This window comes from Ochlerotatus camptorhynchus, unplaced genomic scaffold (assembly GCF_037179485.1).
Source record: "Ochlerotatus camptorhynchus isolate MF236.1 unplaced genomic scaffold, CSIRO-AGI_Acam_v1.1 ptg000498l, whole genome shotgun sequence".
Lineage (NCBI taxonomy): Eukaryota > Metazoa > Arthropoda > Insecta > Diptera > Culicidae > Ochlerotatus > Ochlerotatus camptorhynchus.
The window spans coordinates 657,922-679,716 of NW_027040983.1; the positions used below are offsets into that span (position 1 = coordinate 657,922).

Consider the following 21,795-nt stretch of genomic DNA (forward strand, 5'->3'; position numbering starts at 1 on the left):
GGATTTCGAAGAATTTATGCACATGGTCATGTATGTTTCCAATTGAATGTTTTTTGTTCACTTTTTATTTTAGTTATTTTTTTTTCTAATGCATTTCAGTTGCTTTTTGTGTGGTTTATGTCTCAACTACAGTTATTTAACTTACTTCATAATAGTCAATATGTGTTTGCGTGTGTGTGTGTGTGTGTGTGTGTGTGTGTGTGTGTGTGTGTGTGTGTGTGTGTGTGTATGTGTACATTCCGCTTCGTGGATCGCAGCAGATCCGGCTTCCGGGAGGTTCCCTTTCATAAAGGGAACGATCTTCCGGAAACCGGTACAAGAGTGTTTCCCCTCTGTCCGCAATAATGCTGATACTTTTGTTTATCGTCCTATCGAATCAATCTTCTTGAGTTGTCAATCCTATGACTTAATTATTTATTTATATTGATAAGGAGTTTCTCTTTCACTTAATGCTTAAAACTTTCGCCTAAACCTAGTCGATTTACTGCACTTTTTTCAGAGTTGTCTTACTATTACAAGTGGTACGGGTAAGGAAAGGTTGTGACCTTTCTGTTTTGTTTGTATTGTATGTTTGTGTCTGTGTGTGTGTGTGTGATTAATAGTTTTCAATAATACCTACATTATTTAGTACTACGAATATACGGTTTCTGCCTTTTGTAAATATGAACGTTTGTTTCCAAGTTTACCTTTCTGCATTATCAATTACTTCATTGCCACTGAGTTAACGCTTTCTCTAATCTTCGATTGATTTTTTCGGCACTAATTTGATTAAATCATTCCTTCCACAAAGCAAATCACTCTTAGTTTCCTCCCTTAAAATGGGATCGCAATAATGGCCAACGGAAATCCAAACTGTTCTGGCTCAAAACTTCTCTTTTCCACCAAAAAATCACACTCTGTACGTTTAGTTTCTGCTGCTGCGTCTTCTTCCTCGCCTGCACTTTTTTTTTTCATTATTATTTAATTGCTACTACTTATTTAATTTACTGCTACTAGAATCTAGGGAAAACGTATGAAACAAACATTGACTTAATTCAAGGTAAAAAAGGGAAATGTCAGCTAAGGGTGTTCTCGGCTTTAACTGTTTTTCACCAATTTAAATAAATAAAGAGCGAAAGTTGTTGTTGTCCAGTCGCTTGGCATGGGTAGGTATGTATTTGTGTTTGAACCTCGACCCCCCTTGTCGGGGACGAAGTGATGAAATGGAAAGGTATTTTCAAGAACCCTTCGAGAAAATGCAAATTTCACTTTAAAAACAAAACTATCATTTAAAACTTCTAACTACCTATCTTGCTTCCCAGCAATGGAAGAAGGCGAGCGGTACGATTCTGAACAAAATAAAACAAGAAAATCGCGTCCAATTCCAGCGAACCCGCTAGGGGTATGTACTTTGTATCGTTCAATATATATTCTTCAAATAAATAAAAATTTACTTTTTACAAATTGAATTTTACTCTGCTCTCTCTCTCTATCTATCTCTGACTCTGTATATGTCTGACTGACGGCGCTATTGATTAGGAAGAGGAAGAGGGATCCCCCTCTTCTACTACTGTGTTATGCCCTACTAACCTACATAGTCAATGTTATTACACATGCTAGACGGAAAATGGGAGTGGTAGCTACCGTGGGGGAAATAAAAACGGAACGCAAGTTTTAAAAACGGTTCATGATTCTAAAAACGAAACATTATACACATTTGCCAGGGTAAATTTTACAATATCCCACGATTGGTGGATATCGCTACTTTCGAGCTTAGAATATGTAGGTCTCATCGGCCATGTCGATGGCCCACCGAAACTTGTCCCGTTGCGTTTTGTTGAAGATTTTTTCGATCGGGACGTTGAACTTCTTGCACCTGTGGGAAAAAAAAAGAAAATCGAGAATTAGTTCAGTTCCTACTTAGACATCCTTCCAATGACTTACCATGCTACGGAAATACGGGGATCGAGATAGTTCAACTTGGACGTGCCGAGGGCAATCGTCTTGTTCTCGTCCCTATCAGTCTCTTGTAGTTCGAGCTTCTGTAATTGCTCCTTCAGGCGTTCCAGCTGTTTCTGCTTCTTATCGCGGGCGACCTTGTCCCGAACCGAGCTCTTCTTCAGGTCCTGCATGGTGGAGAAAAGAGAGGCAAGAAGGCGAAATGATGAGTCATGGGTGTTATGCTTTCGAAACACTTGCTTTCGAAGTCATCTGAGTTCACCTGAGATTTTTTTTTTATAATATCTTCATGTTTTATTGTCAGTTATATTAAAGTTACATATCAGGCATAACATTTGATAACGGCACAAAAGCATTTGTAAACAAACTTTCTAAGGCCCTTTACACGCAAACCAACAACATCATCGGATAGGGGCAACTATCACCTTTCCGAAAGTGGTATTGGTTTGCGTGGGCGTACTTTGGTTCACGTGTAATGGGCCTTAGAAAGTTTGTTTACAAACAGGGTGCCTTCCATTCATTTTAACTAAAATTTTTTTTAAGAAATTATGGAATAATAAGATATTATGAAAATATTTTGATTATGTAAACCACAAGAAAAGATTGTTAAGTTTATGTTTGACACATAATACCTGCCAATTTTGCTACATGAGAGTCGCAATAAGCGATTTTGTAATTTATCTCACCCACTCTTCGCTCTTCACTCTTCACGAAGAGGCGATCAGAAAAACGCTCATTGTGACTCTGTCAAAGCTAAATTTGCAGGTTTGATGTGTGAAAAACAAACTTTACAGTCTTTTCTTATTACTTACACATACAAAATATCATCATAATATCCTATTATTCCATAATTTCATAAAACATTTTTTTAGTCAAAATGAATGGAAGGCACCCTGTTTACAAATGCTTTTGTGCCGTTATCAAATGTTATGCCTGATATATTCTATAAAAATTCTAAAGTTTTCGACGCTTACATCTGCAAAATTTGTATTAACTAAATAAAGGAACATTTTGCCTAACTGTTTAATCAAAGATTGATTTGTTGCTCTTGTAAATGTTGAGAAGACTGGCAGCATGAGCATGATTGACCGCCCACGGTTGCTGCTCTGTTATTACCAGATCAGCTGCAATTACACAGAGAACCAACAGATGATGTTTGGGACTAACATTCATCCTCAATGTGTAAAGAACTGGAGATCTAATATTTAGCAATACCAGCGCCGGCCGTGTCCGAATGCAGGTCAACAAGGGAATGGGAAGGAATGTGTTGACGTGGTACTCGCTGTGAAGGAAACCGAGAAATCCTCTGCGCTTCCACGAGAAATCACTGGGATGTTGGATGTGGGGAAAGGTTGCGCGCACACGCAGGGATCGTTTTTTGGTAGGGCGATTATAATACACAAACACACACACACACACGCGCGCACGCACTCACTCATCCAATTTCTATTTTTAGATCAGGACCCACACTGTGGTAAGTGATGCGATCGGCGTTAAAGAAGTATTTGTTTTCATTAAAATCTAGTGGGTATAGAATAAGGCATAGTGAAAAATTGCAAAGAAGGGGGGACGGGCCTGGGATTGAACTCCCGACCTTCTGCTAAGTAAGCAGAAACGGTAACCACTGAGGTACCGAGCCTCGTTACTCTTGTAAATGTTGAGAAGACTGGATACATAAACTTTTCTGGTTTCATGCGACGAAGCCTAGGGTCTAGATGAGCTAATAAAGACTTCTGATAGAACCAGACATTACGACTCCTTGTGCACTTGAAGATGCGATGAACGATAGTGTCAATTTCTCCTGGACATAAGGCACATAATGGGTCGATTGTTGGATTTTGGCGCTGGAAGCAGGATGGAGTGAATGTTTTTAAAGACCGTTTTCCAGTTTATCTGCGAGTCGATGAAGATCGGTGGATCCGGAAGCAGCGAAAGGTAATGTTGGTACAAACCACTCGCCGTCAGGTACTCCAAAAGATTGAGGAGAGGTATGACATTTCCTGCAATGCCAACCTAGTATGCTGAAATTCTGCAGGGATACTTGGGACGTTCGGTGGATTACCCAGATCCTTCCAGAAAATCGGCTAACAGTGTAAGTTGATCCAATGACTTTACCAATCGATTCAGTAGAAGAGCTTTTGATTTCAACGCTGGAGAGTGTAGGTTTAAACCACCACGGTTTTTAGGAAGCTTCGTAGTTTTTTGGCAAGTACACGATAGAGGCCACGTACCACATTTTTGAGCACACATACGTGTTTAGTAGTGTCACTCTTAGAGTAAGTGGCAAGTTTCTGGGACTTTGTTCCCAAATCCGCTATTTCGTAACCGATAAGATCGAATTCCAGTTGAGATCTCTGGCAGTTCGGGTATTCTCGCAATAAAAGATACCCAGGATCTTGACGTGGTTCTCAATTGAGAGACACTCGGTAGCTTCAGTTAAGTTGATGTTGCCTATCATTAAACCCACAGTTTTGCTTCGGTTGAGAATTGCTCCTGCTTCTTCTCCAAAGTTTGTGAACAGCTCAGAGACTTGCACTAACATTTCTTCGTTTTCCAGGAACATCGAGATGTCATCTGCGTAAGCATTAATTATCACACCAGGAAAAGCTCGTCTTAATACGTCCAATAGAGGTTGCATATACAGTACAAAAAGTAACATTGACAAGGGATCTCCTTGACGGACCGAACGCTGGATGTGGATTTCGGGAGTTAGATGACCATTCACTAATATCCTCGAAAAAGAATTCTCCATGAACTTTTTGATGAGTTCTACTAGTGCCGGATTGAAATTCACTCTTAACATTTGTTACGTTTAGTTAAGTTAACGTTAGTCAACAATATAGTTAATAAAACATAAAGCAAAAGTAGAAGGAAAAAGCTTTCAGTGTAGGCTGAACAGCGTAAACAGATGCTGCAGGGGTGCACCGATTGAAACCGGACTCAATGCTATGGATTATCTTGCACCCGTGAGAGTGCTAAGTGCAGCCATTCAGCTCAGTTTCCGCTGAATCCAAAAGAGGAACGAAGCAGACAAAAGGAAAAGTACACAGAGAGGCAAAATCGTTTTGGTGCTCCCACCGATTAGTCGCGTTTTCGCTGGTTATCCGTGGGAAAAAATTCGCTGCTGGTGTCCGGAAAACAGTTCCCGGAGAAAATGGAGTGAAAAAAGCAACTCGCGGGTAGTCGCTGGTAGCGACGATAGAAATTTCGGTGGCGAACAACTAGTGCTGCGAGATAACACCCGTTCCGATCGAACTCTGTGTGGCGTTGGAGATACGAATCAGGTAATAGCAGATGATTTTCTGCATGAGCGCCATGATAACCCCATTTGCATTTTCCATGCAGATCGAGGTGCTGCACTCGCACGGAGCAAAGGAAGAAAAACTCCCACAACCGGCTGGATTTTACCCCTTCCCAGACGCACACGGGGAAAAAGTGCACGGTGAGTGTAAAATATGCCTCACTCTGGATAGCCCGACTAATACAGCGTTTGTTACTGTCTTCCGATAGATCGGTGGAAGATAATATGCACCGCATCCACCTTCACGCCGTCGGAGGATACAAAACGAACCAGAGAGGGGCACACAAGGCAAATCGTTCTAGCTCCGAACAGATTTGGCACCAAGAAAGGCCTTCGAAAGAGGGAGGCCGTTAAATTTCGTGTGAGATGAGCCTAAACCTAACCCTAGTTTGCCACAGGGCCTTTCTTCTTGATTTTCATCTTTCCGTTTAGTGCGGCGGTGTCCGGTGTGCGACGCGAGGGACGAAAAACAGAGCGAGACCGTCTGTGGGCACGGTCAACATCCGGGCAGTTGCTAGCCGACCGGGAGAGGATCGGGGAAACCTTCAGACCGATACGACCACCCACTAAACAAGCTGGCACACCAGTGACGGAAGGAGGAGCTGAAACGATTGTGCATACGAGCAAGGACAGGAGTCGAGGGTCAACCTTTCGGCCAGTCGGGATCGATACGAGTGTCCTGGTTGACGATCGAAGAGAGACGCCATACGTTCGACATCCAAGTCAGGCGGTAACGGGCCGGTCGACAGAGTAGCTCAAGGAGCGGTCAGCGACGGCCGAAGCAGGCAGCGGTGTATAGGCGTAGGCAATCCGGCTGTGCTATCTGAGTGAGGATCATACGTCGAAACGGCTACCAACGACAGCAGAAGCAGTAGGCGGAAAACTCGAGCGCATACGCCCGGATTGTTGAAGATCACCGGACGGGCCCGCTCGGTCGGGCTATTGCGTGTTCGCATGAAGGGACAAGTACGCGATGCGCCTCCACGTCCGACGACAGAATGCATGCCTCCGAACGACATCGATAGCACCGGTGCACCCATAAGCAGCAGCAGCCGAACAACAATGATGGGCCCATCAGTGAGTAGTGAAACCTTTATGTAAATTATCAACAGTAGAGTAGAAAAGAAAGGTAGCAGGGAGACCTTTGAGAGTCTCATAGTTGATGGTAGTTTTAGCTCTACCCGGCCGGGAATTATGTAACACATTGTTTGCTGAAGAAATGAATGATCAACGCGATCAAACGCGTGGTCCAGATCAAACGAAACTAGCAGCGCGTTCTGATGTCGGTGCTTCAATTCAGATATCCTATCCCAGATTTTTGTCGTTGCTTCGAAGATAGTTTTGGAACACTTCTGATCAGCGGATACCACCAGTGGAAAAAGTTTTTCCACGCGTTGCTTCAGGATACGCGAGACGGGTTTGAAGTCAAAATTTAACAAAGAAATGGGACGAAAGGCGGACATATCTTTTTTGTTACCCCTGTTCCGTACAAGAACTAATATACCTTCAAGAAAGTTTTTGGGAGCGTTACCTGACAAGGCGTCGTTTATGACAAGTGTGAATTCCCACGAAATTATCCTCCAGCATTTCAGGTAAAATTCCTTGGGTAATCCGTCAATGCCTGGGGATTTTTTTTTTGAGCAGCTCGATTTAATTGCAGCGAAGACCTCCTCCTCCTCCTCAACATTTCTCATGATCGATATGTTATTCTCGATATCATTTGGGATACTTCTAGTCGGCAAAAACCTCACAGTATTATGGGTTTCACCAGCAGCATACAGTTGATTGAAGAAACGGGAGACTTCAGCATGAATTTTATTTATATCCATGGTAACGTTGCCATCTCGAAGTTCGAGCAAGTTAATGCTTGTTCGTGCTTTGCGTGTTGACCGCTCGTTTAGATGAAACAGGCTTGTCTGCTCACCACCTATATAAGATGAATCGTTCCTTCGGAGCTTTGTTGAGAAATTTCGCTGTAGTTGAAGAATTTGTCCCTTGATGCAATTGATGTTAGAACGTTCGTGCGGATTTCCAGGAAATCGATGAACCACGTGCGAAAGCTGAGTTTGATAAATTTCCATGGTTCCACGAAAATCATTGAAGAGCAGCGATGTTTTCCATTTGAGAAAGGAAATCAGTTTCGGCTTACAAAAAGTGATCCACCAATCCATCCATGTTGCATAATGCCTTCTGTTTCGGACCCAGTATATCCATTTTCGTTCAAGTTCGGGGAATGCTTCAGGTTCGTCCAAAATTTTCGTAAAAAGACTCCACACATCTCTACCAGTTGATGTGCCAAGGTCCGGTAAAACTATTCATACGATGTAAGCCTTGTGATCGGTGAAAGCAGTAGTGCAGAAGTAAGCATTCCTTAGCCATCCCCGCATGTGGTTGCGCCTACCAGAATCCTGTCCAATCGTGACGCAGTAATGAATATTCTACTCGAGTTCCATTCAGATTTGTCCACGTATCGGTGAGTTTTTAATTGAAGTCATCAATCGTTTCAACGTTGGACTCTGGTTACCGGAGCCGATTGCATCCCTTTCGTTCACCACGCAATTGAAGTCACCTCCAAATATTATATAATTAGATGCCCGTTGCAAGTAAAATGGCACGATGGAATTAAAGAAGCTTTCGCGGTTACTTCTGTTTTGTGAACCAGATAGAGCATAAACATTCACAAAGGTGACCTGCCCTATCTGGAGAGAGATCAAACGGGAATCTAGACTACGATGTACATTTTGGTATTGGAGCAGCTGCTTGACTGCAATTCCAGTTCCCCTTCGTCGCTCATCTACATTGAAAATCGTGTCAAATCCAGGTAACTCCAACAGCATATTTTCCACCTCCTGCAGGAATATCACGTCAAGTTCAGCTGATCGTATAAATGTTTGCAAAGCAGCGAGTTTCGTGGGGTTTGTAATATTGTTTATATTGATGGTTGTAGCCTTTTAGAACCATTTTAATGACGATTTTTAGACCTGGAAGGCCTCTTGCTTTCGGTAGTCTTGGGTCATATGTGAGATATCTGCGGATATTGTCACATACGACGGAATGGGTTTAGAAATGCGCATTCGAACTACTCTCACTCCATTAGGAACCTTGTTGAAAAGGTTCCTCCAGTAGTCATCTTTTATCGACAACACCTCACCAAACTGCGTCATCTGTTCCGCGATAATATGGTTTGGCATATCAAACGGCAAATCATGCAGCTTAACATCCGTTGCTCCACCGGCAATGAAGAACGGAATACGGTAGGTGATGTCTTTGTACTCCATCGTTGAGGTTGTGCTCTTCAGCGAATTGTTCTGCAGATTCTATTGTATCCATCTTGATGAATACGTACGATGTGATGTTGTTGAGCTGCAATCCTCGCACTTTGCTCCAATCAAGCTGAACATCTTTCGGAATGAAAAAGTCCACTCGGGACGGTTTGGGGTTTGCTGGCATGACACTGAAGTCAATCACGAATAGTTGGCGGTTGACCATGTTTGTGTTGTGTTCCTAGTAGCAAAACTCATCGAACGGGTGTCCGGAAAAAGTAAAAAAAAAAAAACACACCTTTTTTTCTCTGCCGTAGTATTACTCGTCCGCACACAGTAAGGGCTAGGCAACTGGCCTGAGAATGGAGCTTTTTTGGCCTTGTCGCGAAGATTTCCAGAGCTCTAATCCAGAAAATTCTCTTTGAAACTTGGTTTGGGAGCATGGTTTATTGAATTTTCTGAATTTGTTTTAGCGGGTCTAGTCCTGAAAGGCCCTTCTCGTAACTTACCATAGAAACCTTCCGATCTTACCTTGATATACACTACCGATCATAAGTTTAAGGACACCCCCAAAAAAACCATGCAAATATGTTTTGTTCAATGATCTCTCATTTTACGTTCAATATTCGATCTCAAAAGGTTATTTGAATGGTATCAATGGTATAGCATAAGTGTTCTACTACTACTTTTATTTCAAAATTTTGGCCAACCCAATTCTGAGAAAATCAGTCACGATTCTTCAGAGTAAATTTTTGAAAAATATTGTAACTATGGGTAACTTTTAGCACACAAAATTTGGAAATTATTTTGAAATAAATTGCCTACGAGGAAAGTTCCATTCAATATTTGTCATGTTTTTTTGGGGGTGTCCTTAAACTTATGATCGAGAGTGTAGCTTTCGAAACTTTGCATTTAAAATATTCCGGGAAAATTTATGATCCGCTATCAAAAACCTCACGGCTTAACCTGGAGGCCCTCATCCAAACTCTCAAAAGTTCAACAAAACAAGTTCTCTGAATGTCTCTATAACTTAACTCCATAAACTCCAGAAATAAAACAACCAGCTTTGGAATGAATTTCTGAGAAGTTTTCTAGCGGATCCTAGAAAAGTTCAGTGATTTTCCGAGCGAATTGAAAACAAGTTCAGTGAACCGCAGGGAAAATTAGCGTACTTCAAAACCCTTCCAACGAACATCAGAGATGTCCAGCGACTTCTAGAGAAGACGAGTTCGCTCTCAATGCGATCTTCTGAAAAGATTATCGAATTTCAAACAAGTTTAGTAAACTTGGGAGAAATTAAGCGAACTTTAGAGCATTCCAACTAATATCAGAGATGTCGAGTGACTTCTAGAGAAGGTCAGGAAATTTCAGAAAAGGATCACCGAATTTCAAATAAAAGATCAGTGAACTTCCAAACTATTTAGCGAGCCTCAAAGCATTTCAACGAACTTCAGACAATTTAGCTAAGGAACGTCCAGAAAAAATCAGCGATCTTCAGAAAGGATCAGTGAATTCCAAACAGGTTCAATCAACTAGAAAAAGAAGAAGATGTTGAGAGAAATTGTAAAAAAAATATGCGAGTGTCGATTAAGATTTGGAAACATTACATAACTTGCAGGAGCTTCAGAGAAAATTTGGAAACCTTAAATAGTTTCAATAACACACAAACACTGAGGCTAGCTCAAAATTGAGTCGAATTTAATTTTCTTTGACAAAAACCGGGGTTACTCATGCACTGAGCAATTTTGAGTACCGTTTAGTAAAACGTGATCAATGCCGGCCAAGACTGACCCTTGCCTGTACGTGAGGAACAAGGGTGAAAAAAAAAAATACATTTCGATCTACGTGGGTTGATGTCATAGTTAGTAATTACCACCTAGACAGAGAAGGAGTTGAAGCGGATATCCGAAAATCTGCGGAAGAACTCTTGCAGAAACTCGCATGCCTTAGTGCATGTGTATAATAGTGAAACCTTAAACAAGGAGCATCTTCAGAGAACGAAATATATGCGGCTAAACCCAAATGACTGCCATGGCAACCCTGCCCTCACATAAACCCCCGAAAACAAAGGTTACCCCCACCACTCACCTTCAATTCCCGCTCGCAGGTATCTATCGCATCGTGCTTCATACGAATCTTCTCCTTCAGATTGCTCATGCTCTTCTCGTGCGTCTTCGGTACGGCCCGTTGATGGTTACAGAGAATGGCGACGGCACGGTTCGCTCGGTTATACGCTAGCAGCATCTCCGGCACGGTCATGTCCGGATCGGTCAGCTCGGCCAGCTGATTTTGCAGCGTGAATGACGCGTTGAACGTACGGAATACCTTGGCGGTCAGTCCTGAATGTTTAAAAATCGGTTAGTTGGATTTGAAGACTGATTGATTGATAGCAGTGAACGTACCTTCCATCAGTTCTCGCAAATGCTCGTTCAGTACGGAGGTGTTTAACCGATCGAACAGATCGTCGCCCGGTTTCTTGTTCTCCTTAAACAGTTCCAGATTTTTAAAGACTCGCTTCTCGACCTCCACCTCGTTATAGTACCGAATGGAATCCTTACCGAGGAAATCGAACGCCACCACGTTCTCTTTACCGTTGAGTTCCTTGTGCAGCTCGATGTGTTCCACGCGGAGCGAACAGCAACCGACGGTATCGGCTTGATCTTCGTCCTTTTCGTTACCCGCTCTCAGCGCGAGCTTATCGATGAAGTACATAGCCACGGCGCGCTGTCGTATTCTCATCTCTTTGCTCTTCCATTCCTCGCGGTAGGTGTCTCGGATTTTGTCGATGTGCTTCAGGAGTCGTCGAGCGGTTTCGTACTTTTGCCAATCCTTCTCGCCCTTCAACTTTGAGCTGGGATTCAACATGACATACTTGACCTGACCTTGAACGTTCTCCGTCCAGGACGCCAACCACGAGACCGTATTATCATGACGGACCTCTTTCCAGCGATTTCCATCCGGTGCCTTTGGAAACGTACTTTCCTTCGAGCAGTTGATGATCACATCCCCGGGCATTACACGCCTCTTCACCATACCCATCTTCGGATGCTCACCACGGCCACGGAACAAACCCGGAGGTTCAATGCGGAAGTTGGCGATCTTCTCCTTGTGCCCATCGATGATACACGTGCCGTATTCCTTCATCAGTGCTTCGTTCTCTTCCTTGATTTTCAGCTTCTGTTCCTTGGTACGGTTCCGGTTCTGTTCGGAAATTTCGGAAAAGTGTCTATACATGTACCGGAAGTTGCATTTTTTGAGATCCTTGATCTTATCGCGCTCGGCCGAGGTCATCGACTTGCGCCAGTCTTTGAAGAAGTTGTCATTGAATATATCCTTCGAGGTGTACTCATGCTCCAACATGCGGGCGTAGAAACCGGCAATCTCCTCCGCATCCTGCGACAGCTTCATTACCTTGCCGTCGTACTCGAACTTGATGTGGTCCGGCAGGGGCTCGTACGGTGGTGCAAAAACCGGGCCCTTGTGCTCCAGTTTGTTCCACTTGACACCATCTTCGCGCTTTTCCTCCTCCCACCTGGAATCGGCGATAGGGAAGCATAGGAAATTAAGTTAGTTGCGAATGGGACGAATCGAAGTATCTCATGCAGCAGAAAAACGGACATTTTGACATTAAACATCAACTCTAGATAGAGCTGGAATTAGGGCGTGTTGTTAATTTGCGTTGGCGAACCTTAACTTTCTAGAAATTATCGAAAGAAGCCATTGTTTACAAAAGCTGTTACGCCCTAATTCCAGCTCTATCTAGAACTGACAAACTGACTGAGAAGGACTCGGCGTATTGTAAGCAACTTGAAGTAGGCATGACATCGAGATCAGAAAGTGATTCAGCTCCTAAAAGCTATCCATACATAATTTTACCCACAAACAATGACGGTGTGCAATAAACTGGTAGGTAGTTTACCTTTTCAGCGTGAGCAACACTCTTGCTGCTGTGGTGTAAATAGGCTTGGAATGTCGCCTGATCACCTCGAATCGTAGGCATGCTTCCACCGATTTTTGGCAGTAAACTGTTCGCCATGTGATGCGAACAGCAGTCCACATTAAAATGAACCCACTTTCACCGATTACATAACATAAAACTGCGAACTTTTCCACCGAAAATTTGTGCTCTCATGCAGGCAAAACCAGCGAACAACAACACATGTCAATCACTGCGCCGGTAAGACTGACATTTCAAAACGTCAAATCGCGACCGGCTGTCAAACAACTTTCATCGACTACAGCGCCACGTGCCACCAGTGGTGAGCACTGGAACTAAATCGGAAAACCATGCGCAGATTACCCAACGCAAACCTTTAAAAATGTCCACCTACGATCAGACTTTTGATCCATAGACTTCTCCAAGGTTATGCTCACGAATACTACTGCATGATCGTACGTACAAGAGTTCTTTAAAAAGTGCACTAATCCAACCGGTTTGTTAACAGCAATAAATTTGCGCCTGGAGAAAACTACTGTTGCTGCATGACTAATAAGCAAAACTGCCATACGTACCATTTCCAGACTTCCTCCACCTCTTCCACCTTCTTCTTGCGACCCTTCTGGGGACTGGAGACAGGCTCTTGCTTCACCACGGTCTTGACCTGCACGCGATACGATTCAGGTAGAATCCAAAATAGAAAACAAAACAAGAAAAGCACCCATCATTAGCATAAGGTGAATCATTTGCATGCACTCTCTCGGCTTGAGTCAGAACAAAGAGAGAGAGAGAGAGAAAAACGTAAACAAAACCGCAAAAGTTCATTCACCTTGGTCTTGGACTCCTTTTTGACTTTCTTTGCCTGCTTCTTCTTCGGAGCAACCACGTCTTCGTACTCTTCCTGCTCCTCCTCGGGTTCCTCCGCTTCGGATTCGTATGCGCGCTTCTTCTTTTTCTTATCCTTCTTGTCCTTCTTCTCGGTCTTTATCTTCTTCTTCTTGTTACCGGCATCAAAGTTGTCATCGTCGTCCTTCTTCTTGCGCTTGGACAGCGGAACATCATCTTCGGAATCCGATTCAAGCTTGACTTCCAGTTGGCTTGGCTGTTCCTCGCGCTCTGCTGGTTCCTCTTCTTCGCGATCTGGATCGGAGGCTTCCTCTTTGATGACGAACTGTGTCTCATCCTGACGGAATTGAGACATAGAATAATCGCACGAGCTAGCCTGGGATATGCATAGAGGATCCTCTGGTTTATACACTGATACATCCTGCGATGACTCATTGCTAGCGGTGCCGTTGAAAAACGTTGCCGGTTCCTCTTGCTTCACCTCCGGCACTTCCTGCTTCAGCTCTACAGGTTCCTCTTTCACCTTTTCTTTTTTCTCGCGATCCTTATCCTTCGACGACGAATGTTTGTCGCTGCGATCGCGATCCTTTCGATCCTTGTCTTTGTCCTTGCTGCTACTGCTGCTGGAATGTTTGTCTTTATCCTTGCTGCTACTGCTACTGCTCTTATGCTTATCTTTCTCGCGATCCCTGTCCTTGTCGCGGGACGACGAAGAACTGCTCTTGTGCTTGTCGCGATCCTTGTCCTTACTGCTGCTGCCGCTGCTGGACTTCTCCTTGTCGCGATCCTTCCTGTCCTTCTCGCGATCCTTGTCCTTGGATCGTTCCTTATCCTTCTCCCGCTCCCTGTCCTTGTCCCTTGACCGGTCCTTGTCCTTGTCCTTATCCTTCGAGCGTTCCTTGTCCTTGTCGCGATCCTTGTCACTTTTTGAGCTCTTGTGCGAACTGCTGTGACGGTCGCGATCCTTGTTCTTGCTGCTACTGCTGCTGGACTTGTCCTTGTCGCGATCCTTGTCCCTAAAATGAGCAAGAACATAATGTTATCTCAACGAGCGCCTGAAACGAAAGGTAAACCTACTTTGACGAGGACGAGCTGCTCTTGTGCTTGTCCCGATCGCGATCTTTATCCTTCGATCGTTCCTTGTCCTTGTCGCGATCCGAGCGGCTCCGATCCTTGTCCCGGTGTTTGTCCTTGCTGGAGCTTTTGTGACTCTTGTGGCGATCATCACTGGTGCCACCAGCCGCACCACCACCGCCACCGGAACCCTCGGAATGGCCGTTGCTTACTCCATTCTGCAGGTTGGACCCGTTCACCGATTTGGCGGAATCCTCCTGAAAAAGTAAAGATTGTTGGAAACGTTACCAGATTGTTTTGTGGATGCATATGGAAGATAAATTGGAAAAATGTTGTCATTTGGTTGTAAAACAACTATCTGCTGCATCCCTAGCACGGACTCGAAAATCGAACATCTTCTTCTTCGCATTTCAAGCTTATTGTTTATCGCATATTAGCTTATTGCGTGCTCTCAACGTGTGTTCTAGATGCACTTCCATAGTTATTATTTGAGAGCTTTCGATGCCTGTACCATTTTTGCATTGGTATAATTGTGTGGCAAGTACGATCATATCTACTACTCTATGCCCAGGGAAGTCGAGAAATTTTCCAACTCGAAACATTCCTAGTCCGGGAATGGAACTGTCACTGTGCCATGTTTTAGAATTTCTTATCTTTTGACAAATATGCGTATTTTGCCCACCTCTCAACTGTCAAGTACTCAAACTACCACTTGGTTCCAAAAGCTACTTCAAACGCTCTGCATAGTGGTTTCCCCGTTAAGAGGTTCACTTGCGATGGTCGAAAAGGGTGCTAATGTGGTGTTCACTGGAGAAATTTGCAAAATATCAAAGTCAATTATTCTGAACTGCGATTGCTGCAGGGAAGGTAAGATGACTCTGCTGCGGTTGCGGGATATTCTGACTGTCAGAAAGCGAGTACAACGTGCCCACAAATGTGTTCATCGATTTCAAATCCGCATACGACACAATCGATCGAGATCAGCTATGACAGATTATGCACGAGTACGGATTTCCGAATAAACTGAAGCGATTGGTCAACGATGGATCGAGTGATGTGCGTTGTTCGAGTATCGGGGACACTCTCGAGTCCCTTTGAATCTCGAAGGGGGTTACTGCAAGCTGATGGGCTTTCATCATGTCTGATGTGAATGGACTGTTACACTTATGCTAGTTGACTAGCTCAACCAGCTTAATCAACTAGCACGAATTTCACTTGTTCCTGAAATCTCATGCTGGCACGGTCTTCAGGAAGTCCATCCAACTTGTTGGCTTCGCCGATGACATCGACATCATGGCACGGAACTTTGAGACGATGGCGGAAACGTACATCAGACTGAAGGCAGAGGTTAGGCGGATTGGCTTGCCATCAACGCATCCGAAGACGAAATACATGAGAGGAAGAGGTTCTAGGGAAGACAATGTTAGCCTCCCACTCCGAGTTTAGATTGATGATGACGAAATCGAGATGGTCGACGAGTTCGTGTATTTGGCGCACTGGTGACCGCCGAAAATGATACCAGCAGAGACATTCATAGAAGCATTATGGCAGGGAGTCGAGCTTTCTTTGGACTCCGGAGGAATACAATTCGCCACCGCACGAAGTTGACTATCTACAAGACGCTGATTAGACCGGTGGTCCTCAACGGACTATGCAAATCAATCATTCAAATAGAATTCTAAGGAGAGCTCCAATGAAATTTCGATAATAATAATAATGATCGTATAATGAATATCAATGCAGAGCTGGAAAAAGGGCCTAAAAGCTTTTGTAAACAATGCTTCATCTAGAGAAACTCTTTCAAAGAATTCACTGGAGCTTCAATTTTTGTTAAATTCAATTGAATTCTCCGTAGAATTCCCTTTATAATTCTCGACCAACATTTGAAAAGGGCCTATCAGATTTTGTGAGCAAAACTTGTAATCCCTTTTCCCTGTCAACACGAGCAGGGGAACTTCTCCCGTCGAGAATTGTTTTCAAATTTTGCTCAGAATTATCTTGAAGTTTTCCTCCCAACAACCAACTCCATTTTGTAAACAAACCTTGTAAGGTCATTTTGTAGCGAACCAAAGTCCACCAACGCAAACCAACAAAATGAACAGGTAGGGGAAATTCTCCTCTTAACCATTGTGTTTTTAGGTTTGCGAATATAGGTTTCGGTTCGCGAGAAAATGGCCTTACAAGGTTTGTTTACAAAATGGAGTTGAGGCCTTTTCAATTGTTGGTCTTGAATTCTTGCGAAATTATTTCCGAAATGCGGCTGAAATTATCCTCAAAATTCGATTGCCTCTGTATTTTTCACAAATTCTGAAATCCTCTTCAGAATCATCATGGAATTTTCCAGAGAGCTACTTGAATGTTTTACTCTGAATTCACTCAATTGACTTGGGAGTTCTAGTCAAAACTCTTCTGGAGTTTTTCCTAAAACTTCCTAGAAGATATTCTCTGAAAAAGGGAGTTTACTTTTTTTGTGGCATCTGACAGTGATTTGTTTACATGGACTTAGAATATACGTTTGAAAAATTTTCAAATGTAAACAATGACGTCTCCCGATGATATCTAGGAATTCAAGGCACGCCCACGCAAACCAACATTACCATCGGGTAGGGGAAGTCTTACCTTACCTGATGGTGATGTTGATGTGCGTGGGCGAGCCTTGACTTTCAAGACATCATCGAAAGAAGACATTGTTTATGAAAGCTGTTACGCCCTAATTCCAGCTCTATCTTGAGTTCTTCAAAGCGACTATATCCTAGTACATCCTAAGCGTTGAAATCTGATGATTTTTTCAAAGAAAATACGAAGTATATATTTTCTCGACTAACCGCTTCACTGGTCACCCTATCCTGATGACCAACAGAACAACGAAAAAAGCATCCGAATCTACTACTACTTCAACCATCATCATCCACAGTTGCCTAGCAGACGTCAACAATGCTTGGAGTTCCAACGGAGAAATCCACATCGATTGGAGCGCCAACAGCCGAGGCATCTGTCCAAGTACGGTTGTCGCCTGAAGCATCTCCGCCATCGTGTTCCGGAAGATGAGATTCAAGCCTTCGTCAGTGGATTCATGTCTCTAGATGCGACAAACCAATTGAGCTGTCAAATAGCGAAACCAATCGAACATATCACGACCGGCAACTGGAAAGAGCATTATCAGGTATTGAGACCGCAATTCCGGAAACACTTTTCTCGCGATTCAAAGCTCACTTACGCAAAACAGCACCATAAGTGACTTGAATCCCTTTTCATTTGTTGGTCGTCAATATCTTGAATTGGTTCCCTGTCTCGCTCTCCGCCAGACCATACATTTAGCGACTATAGTAAATCTGTGTGCTGATATATGCCGATGACAGGAGGAGGAGTTTAAGGCAATTTAACAGAACTCGGCGACGCAAAGCATTTCCTAGGCATCGGAATTAATGGGATGGCAACGGTTTCAAGCTCAACCAGAAACAGTTCCTACATCCTGAAGCAGCCCAAGTCGCCAAATATAGCGTTAGATCTTGATACACGTCTGCCAAACAATACTCAATATCGGAGTCCAATCGGTGGTCTGCTGTACGTTGCAGTCCGACGCTCCTGGACTGACAAGAGACCATGAGGCACTTAAGATCTATCTGCGACCGTACATGGCAGAACTGGGCAGGCAACTTGATTCGACTGGGAGGAGGCGCTAACAGATCTGTGAGGCGTTATCCTCCACGGAAGCTGAGTTCGTGGCATTGAACAAATATGTATGCGGCCAAACGGCTTCAATTAGACAGATTACGATTCCAAATGTTGAGATGGATTGCTTCAGTGATCGATGAGGAGTGCGGGCGCTTCGAGATCACCAAACAAAACCTGGTGAACTGGTTCAGCCCGAGCAGGTGCATCCGATGAGGATGATGATTGTGAAACAGAGCACTACGAGAGGCGGGTTCGTTCCGGCGCGATCGTGGTGTTGGGTCGATGGAAAGCCACAGGATTGTTCGGCTTCGATTGGGTACGTTGCAGGGGGAGTTCAGCGGTCAGGAAGGAGGAAAGAGAGGACGATGACAATCAATCGGTCCCGGTTTGACGAGAGACATACGATAAGTGTCGGAGCAAGGCTTCTGCTGCTGATGCGTTGCCAACCGGGGAGTGGTCTTGGTAAGGATTTGCGAGGCGTGGCAGTTCCGATTCACGCAGGGGCCTGTGGTGATGGACCGGAGACAGAGGAGCGAGCAGTCGAATTTCCCAGGAGATTCCCTACGGAGTGCAAGGAGTTCGGATATGCTGACTTGCCTCCGAGGGTGGATGAGTTTCTTCTGGCGCTGGCGGTCAATTCTAACACTGAGAGGTGCATTTTTCTGGATCCTTGTAACGGTCTTGTTTTGTCCGATGTAGTTGCTAGCATTTGATCAGCTGCCACTGCCTGGGATCCACCAAGACACCACTTTTACCTTCCTGCGTGGGTCGACTTCCGCCGTCGGTGATTGGAATTGTTTGCCAGACGCCGTTCCAATAAACATGTGGATTCAGTCTGGACTGAAATATTCGGTTCAAGGATGGGGATGTGGAGTTCGGTCGGTTGTTGATTCGTGGAAAGGTGTAATGGCTAAATAGAAATTACAGGTTTTCCTCACAAAACAAAGAAGCGGCTGCACAGTGATGTGCGATCAAAAGTGACAGTGGTACACACTAAAAATTATAAGCGTGAACAGAGATAATTCTGACACATCCAGAAGTATCGACGATCAGTGGATGAAATCGAACGATATCGGCAGAACTGCAACCCAACAAGTAACAAGTATATTTTATGTAAAGACTCAATTCGAATAAAGAGTCGACATCTCTCTTTTTTTTTTAATTCAGTTTCTTCAATTTTTTGAATCTCCAACATACCAAAATTGTTACAAATCCGAACATTCTAAAGATCTCGGACAGGGAACAAAATTTCAACTACTCAAACTTTAAGTTTATTTTTTTAACAATAATTGTTTAAAAAGGGAAAATTACCCTTACAAAAAAGGTGAGTAGTTGGAATTTTGTATTTTTTTTTAAATGTATTTAATTTGTTATTCTTAAGTCAAAATGATGGAGTGATTTGTCTCAAAGTGGCATAACATATAATATATTATGATAAACAGGTAGGCAAAAAAAAGTAATTTCCTGAGGCAAACACAAAATGCACCAAGATCCATTAAAAAGACATCATTTTCTCAAAACCGAGCCACATCACATGCAGAGTGGAAAGTGTTCGAAGCCGAAATGTAACGCAGCTCGCTCGCATAAAACATCCTCCGATTTGCGATTTCAATGCGCAAAGCAAAATGATTGTTCAAGAACCTCTCAGCGATGGATGTTTTTTATTTATTTGTGCCTTCACTGACCATCGACATCCACCGACACGGTGCCACCTAATATGAACGAACGAATCGTACCAACAACCTACGACGAACGTATAATAATGTTAATGCTGGCAGGTAGGTACTGGCATCGCAATCGCAGTGCCGATACCACTGCCACCACCGCACGCCGCTACAAATATAGGACTTGTACGAAAAAAAAAAAAACGCAGCGCTGCGAAGCAAAGCGAACGACCGACGACGACCAACACTTGTGAAAATTTCGAGCCAGCTACGGCTCTTATTCCTCGCGCTATGCTAAATATAATAAAGTCCGTCTCTATACACGAAACTGAACCAGCAACGGCAAGGGAGATGTTGAACCTGAACTGAATATGCCGACGTAGTCGTCGTCGTTTCTCGTTTCATAAGCACAAAGAGAACAACCAGACAGCCCCCGATAGATGAAATCCGAAAATTTTTCTAAGTGCCGGAAAAATCGGGGACTTGTCGAAATTTTTCCACCGAAAAAGTAACCTTGCCTCAAATGGTGCACTTTTCCGCGAAACGAATTTCGGTACCATTTTCGGCCCGATCCGGGCCCTCCTAGGCGAGATATTAATTTTCAAACTTTTCCTCTTTGCTGCTTTCGACGACGTGGGACTTAGTCTCCGGACGCCATTTTCTCTTTATGCGAGTACGAACACTCTGCCTCTACATGTACTGCAGCAGCAGTTTGAAAATTTCGCTAAGTCCCAGCTCGGTCTCGGACTCAGCCTTCATTGCGAAGAGCACAGGCAGAGCTGTTTTTCGTTCGAGAATTTTCCGAAACGCAATTACTTTCCCCGCATGAAAACCTAACCCCGGTACTAACCTGCGAATTGGCCGTTTCCGCTTCGACGCTCATCGTCCGGAACCGAGAGTTTCACCACCGAAATAAGAAAATTCTGCCCGCGGTCCGAACACAAGACCAACACGGAATGAAAGCAGCAGAAATTTTTACAAGTCCAAGAGAATCACACAGTGCTCGCCTCTTTATCGCTCACAGCAGCAGAGCAGAGACGACGACGACGGCAGACTACGACTACGATGAAGACGACGGCGATGTCGACGTCAAAAAGCACTGCGGTGGTGTGTTCTGTCCTACAAAACACGCGAGTTTGTCCACACAAAATACCACCGAATTACACTGATTCCTCCGATACACCCTACTTCGGTGTATCGTACGTAGATTAACGCTTAAATTGCACTTGGGTAACACTGAAAATGGATGCAAAATGCAGACTTCTTCCGCGATTTACACACGATAAAAGCACGGGACGAACGACGGCAAAGCAGAGCACAGCCAGCAGCCAAGTCCGTCGAGACGAGACGGAATAGCCGAACAGTAGAGGACTGCCACTTTTTGATTCGACTGACAGCGGATAGAGTGACCAGCGCGATGGCCTGACAGCTAGCGGCGCTGTAAATGGTTTGTGTCCACGGTTTGCGTTTCTATGGACGAGTTGTTTTAAAATGGCCGATAAAAAAATTATTTAAAGTATTTACTACACATCAAATTTAAGTTTTAAGTATAAGTAAAACAAATGCTTTACTGAAAAACAGCAAACGATTTTTTTTACCGAGAAATTCAGCTAACATAAAAGATTGCTGGCCACCCAGTTAAGAGTAGCAATACTCAGAGGGAGAGATGGGCGGAGAGAATGTTTTGAGCCAAATGAACTGTCAAAATCTGAGCCAAACGCACATTCCAATAAGGCTGTCCACGAGACAGTTGCGATCAGCTGACTTTTTTGTTTACCAAGAACTTTTGACAGATCACAGTAGAACTGACAGTTCACTCTCATATGAATTTCTGTTTTGTTTATGTTTACATTCAGCACCATTAACACCAGATCACTCACACACTCTTGATTTCTAGCTGTCAGTTCCACTGCGAAACGTCTCTTGGATCACCTTATTAGATTTTTTCCGACGATTTCTTATTCTTACTAGAATAAATTTGAGAGTATTGCAATCGAACAGAAATTCAATCACCTTTATTTTTTGTGTGCTAAAAAAAACAATATTCTAACTCTATTGATTAATTGATCTTCGTTGGTTAATGAATGGCACCAAGAA

General features: G+C 43.7%; 1 protein-coding gene across 3 annotated transcripts; it reads right to left on the reverse strand.

The window, feature by feature from the left end:
* Positions 1 to 161: 161 nt before the first annotated feature.
* On the reverse strand, positions 162 to 21,044 carry LOC135712619 (DNA topoisomerase 1-like). Of its 3 annotated transcripts, none has more exons than XM_065235567.1 (9): positions 20,775 to 21,044; positions 20,549 to 20,715; positions 14,363 to 14,616; positions 13,269 to 14,301; positions 13,015 to 13,103; positions 10,905 to 12,034; positions 10,591 to 10,841; positions 1,924 to 2,105; positions 162 to 1,855 (listed from the first exon to the last, which is right to left on the reverse strand). In XM_065235567.1, the coding sequence occupies exons 2-9, from the start codon at positions 20,579 to 20,581 to the stop codon at positions 1,753 to 1,755; spliced, it is 3,075 nt and encodes a 1,024-aa protein (XP_065091639.1). In that variant the 5' UTR covers positions 20,582 to 20,715; positions 20,775 to 21,044; the 3' UTR covers positions 162 to 1,752. The 3 variants fall into 3 exon arrangements, with proteins under 3 accessions (XP_065091639.1, XP_065091640.1, XP_065091641.1); XM_065235568.1 differs by having other exon boundaries at positions 20,772 to 21,044; XM_065235569.1 differs by lacking the exons at positions 13,015 to 13,103; positions 13,269 to 14,301; positions 14,363 to 14,616; positions 20,549 to 20,715; positions 20,775 to 21,044 and adding an exon at positions 12,422 to 12,580.
* Between the last annotated feature and the right edge of the window lie 751 nt (positions 21,045 to 21,795).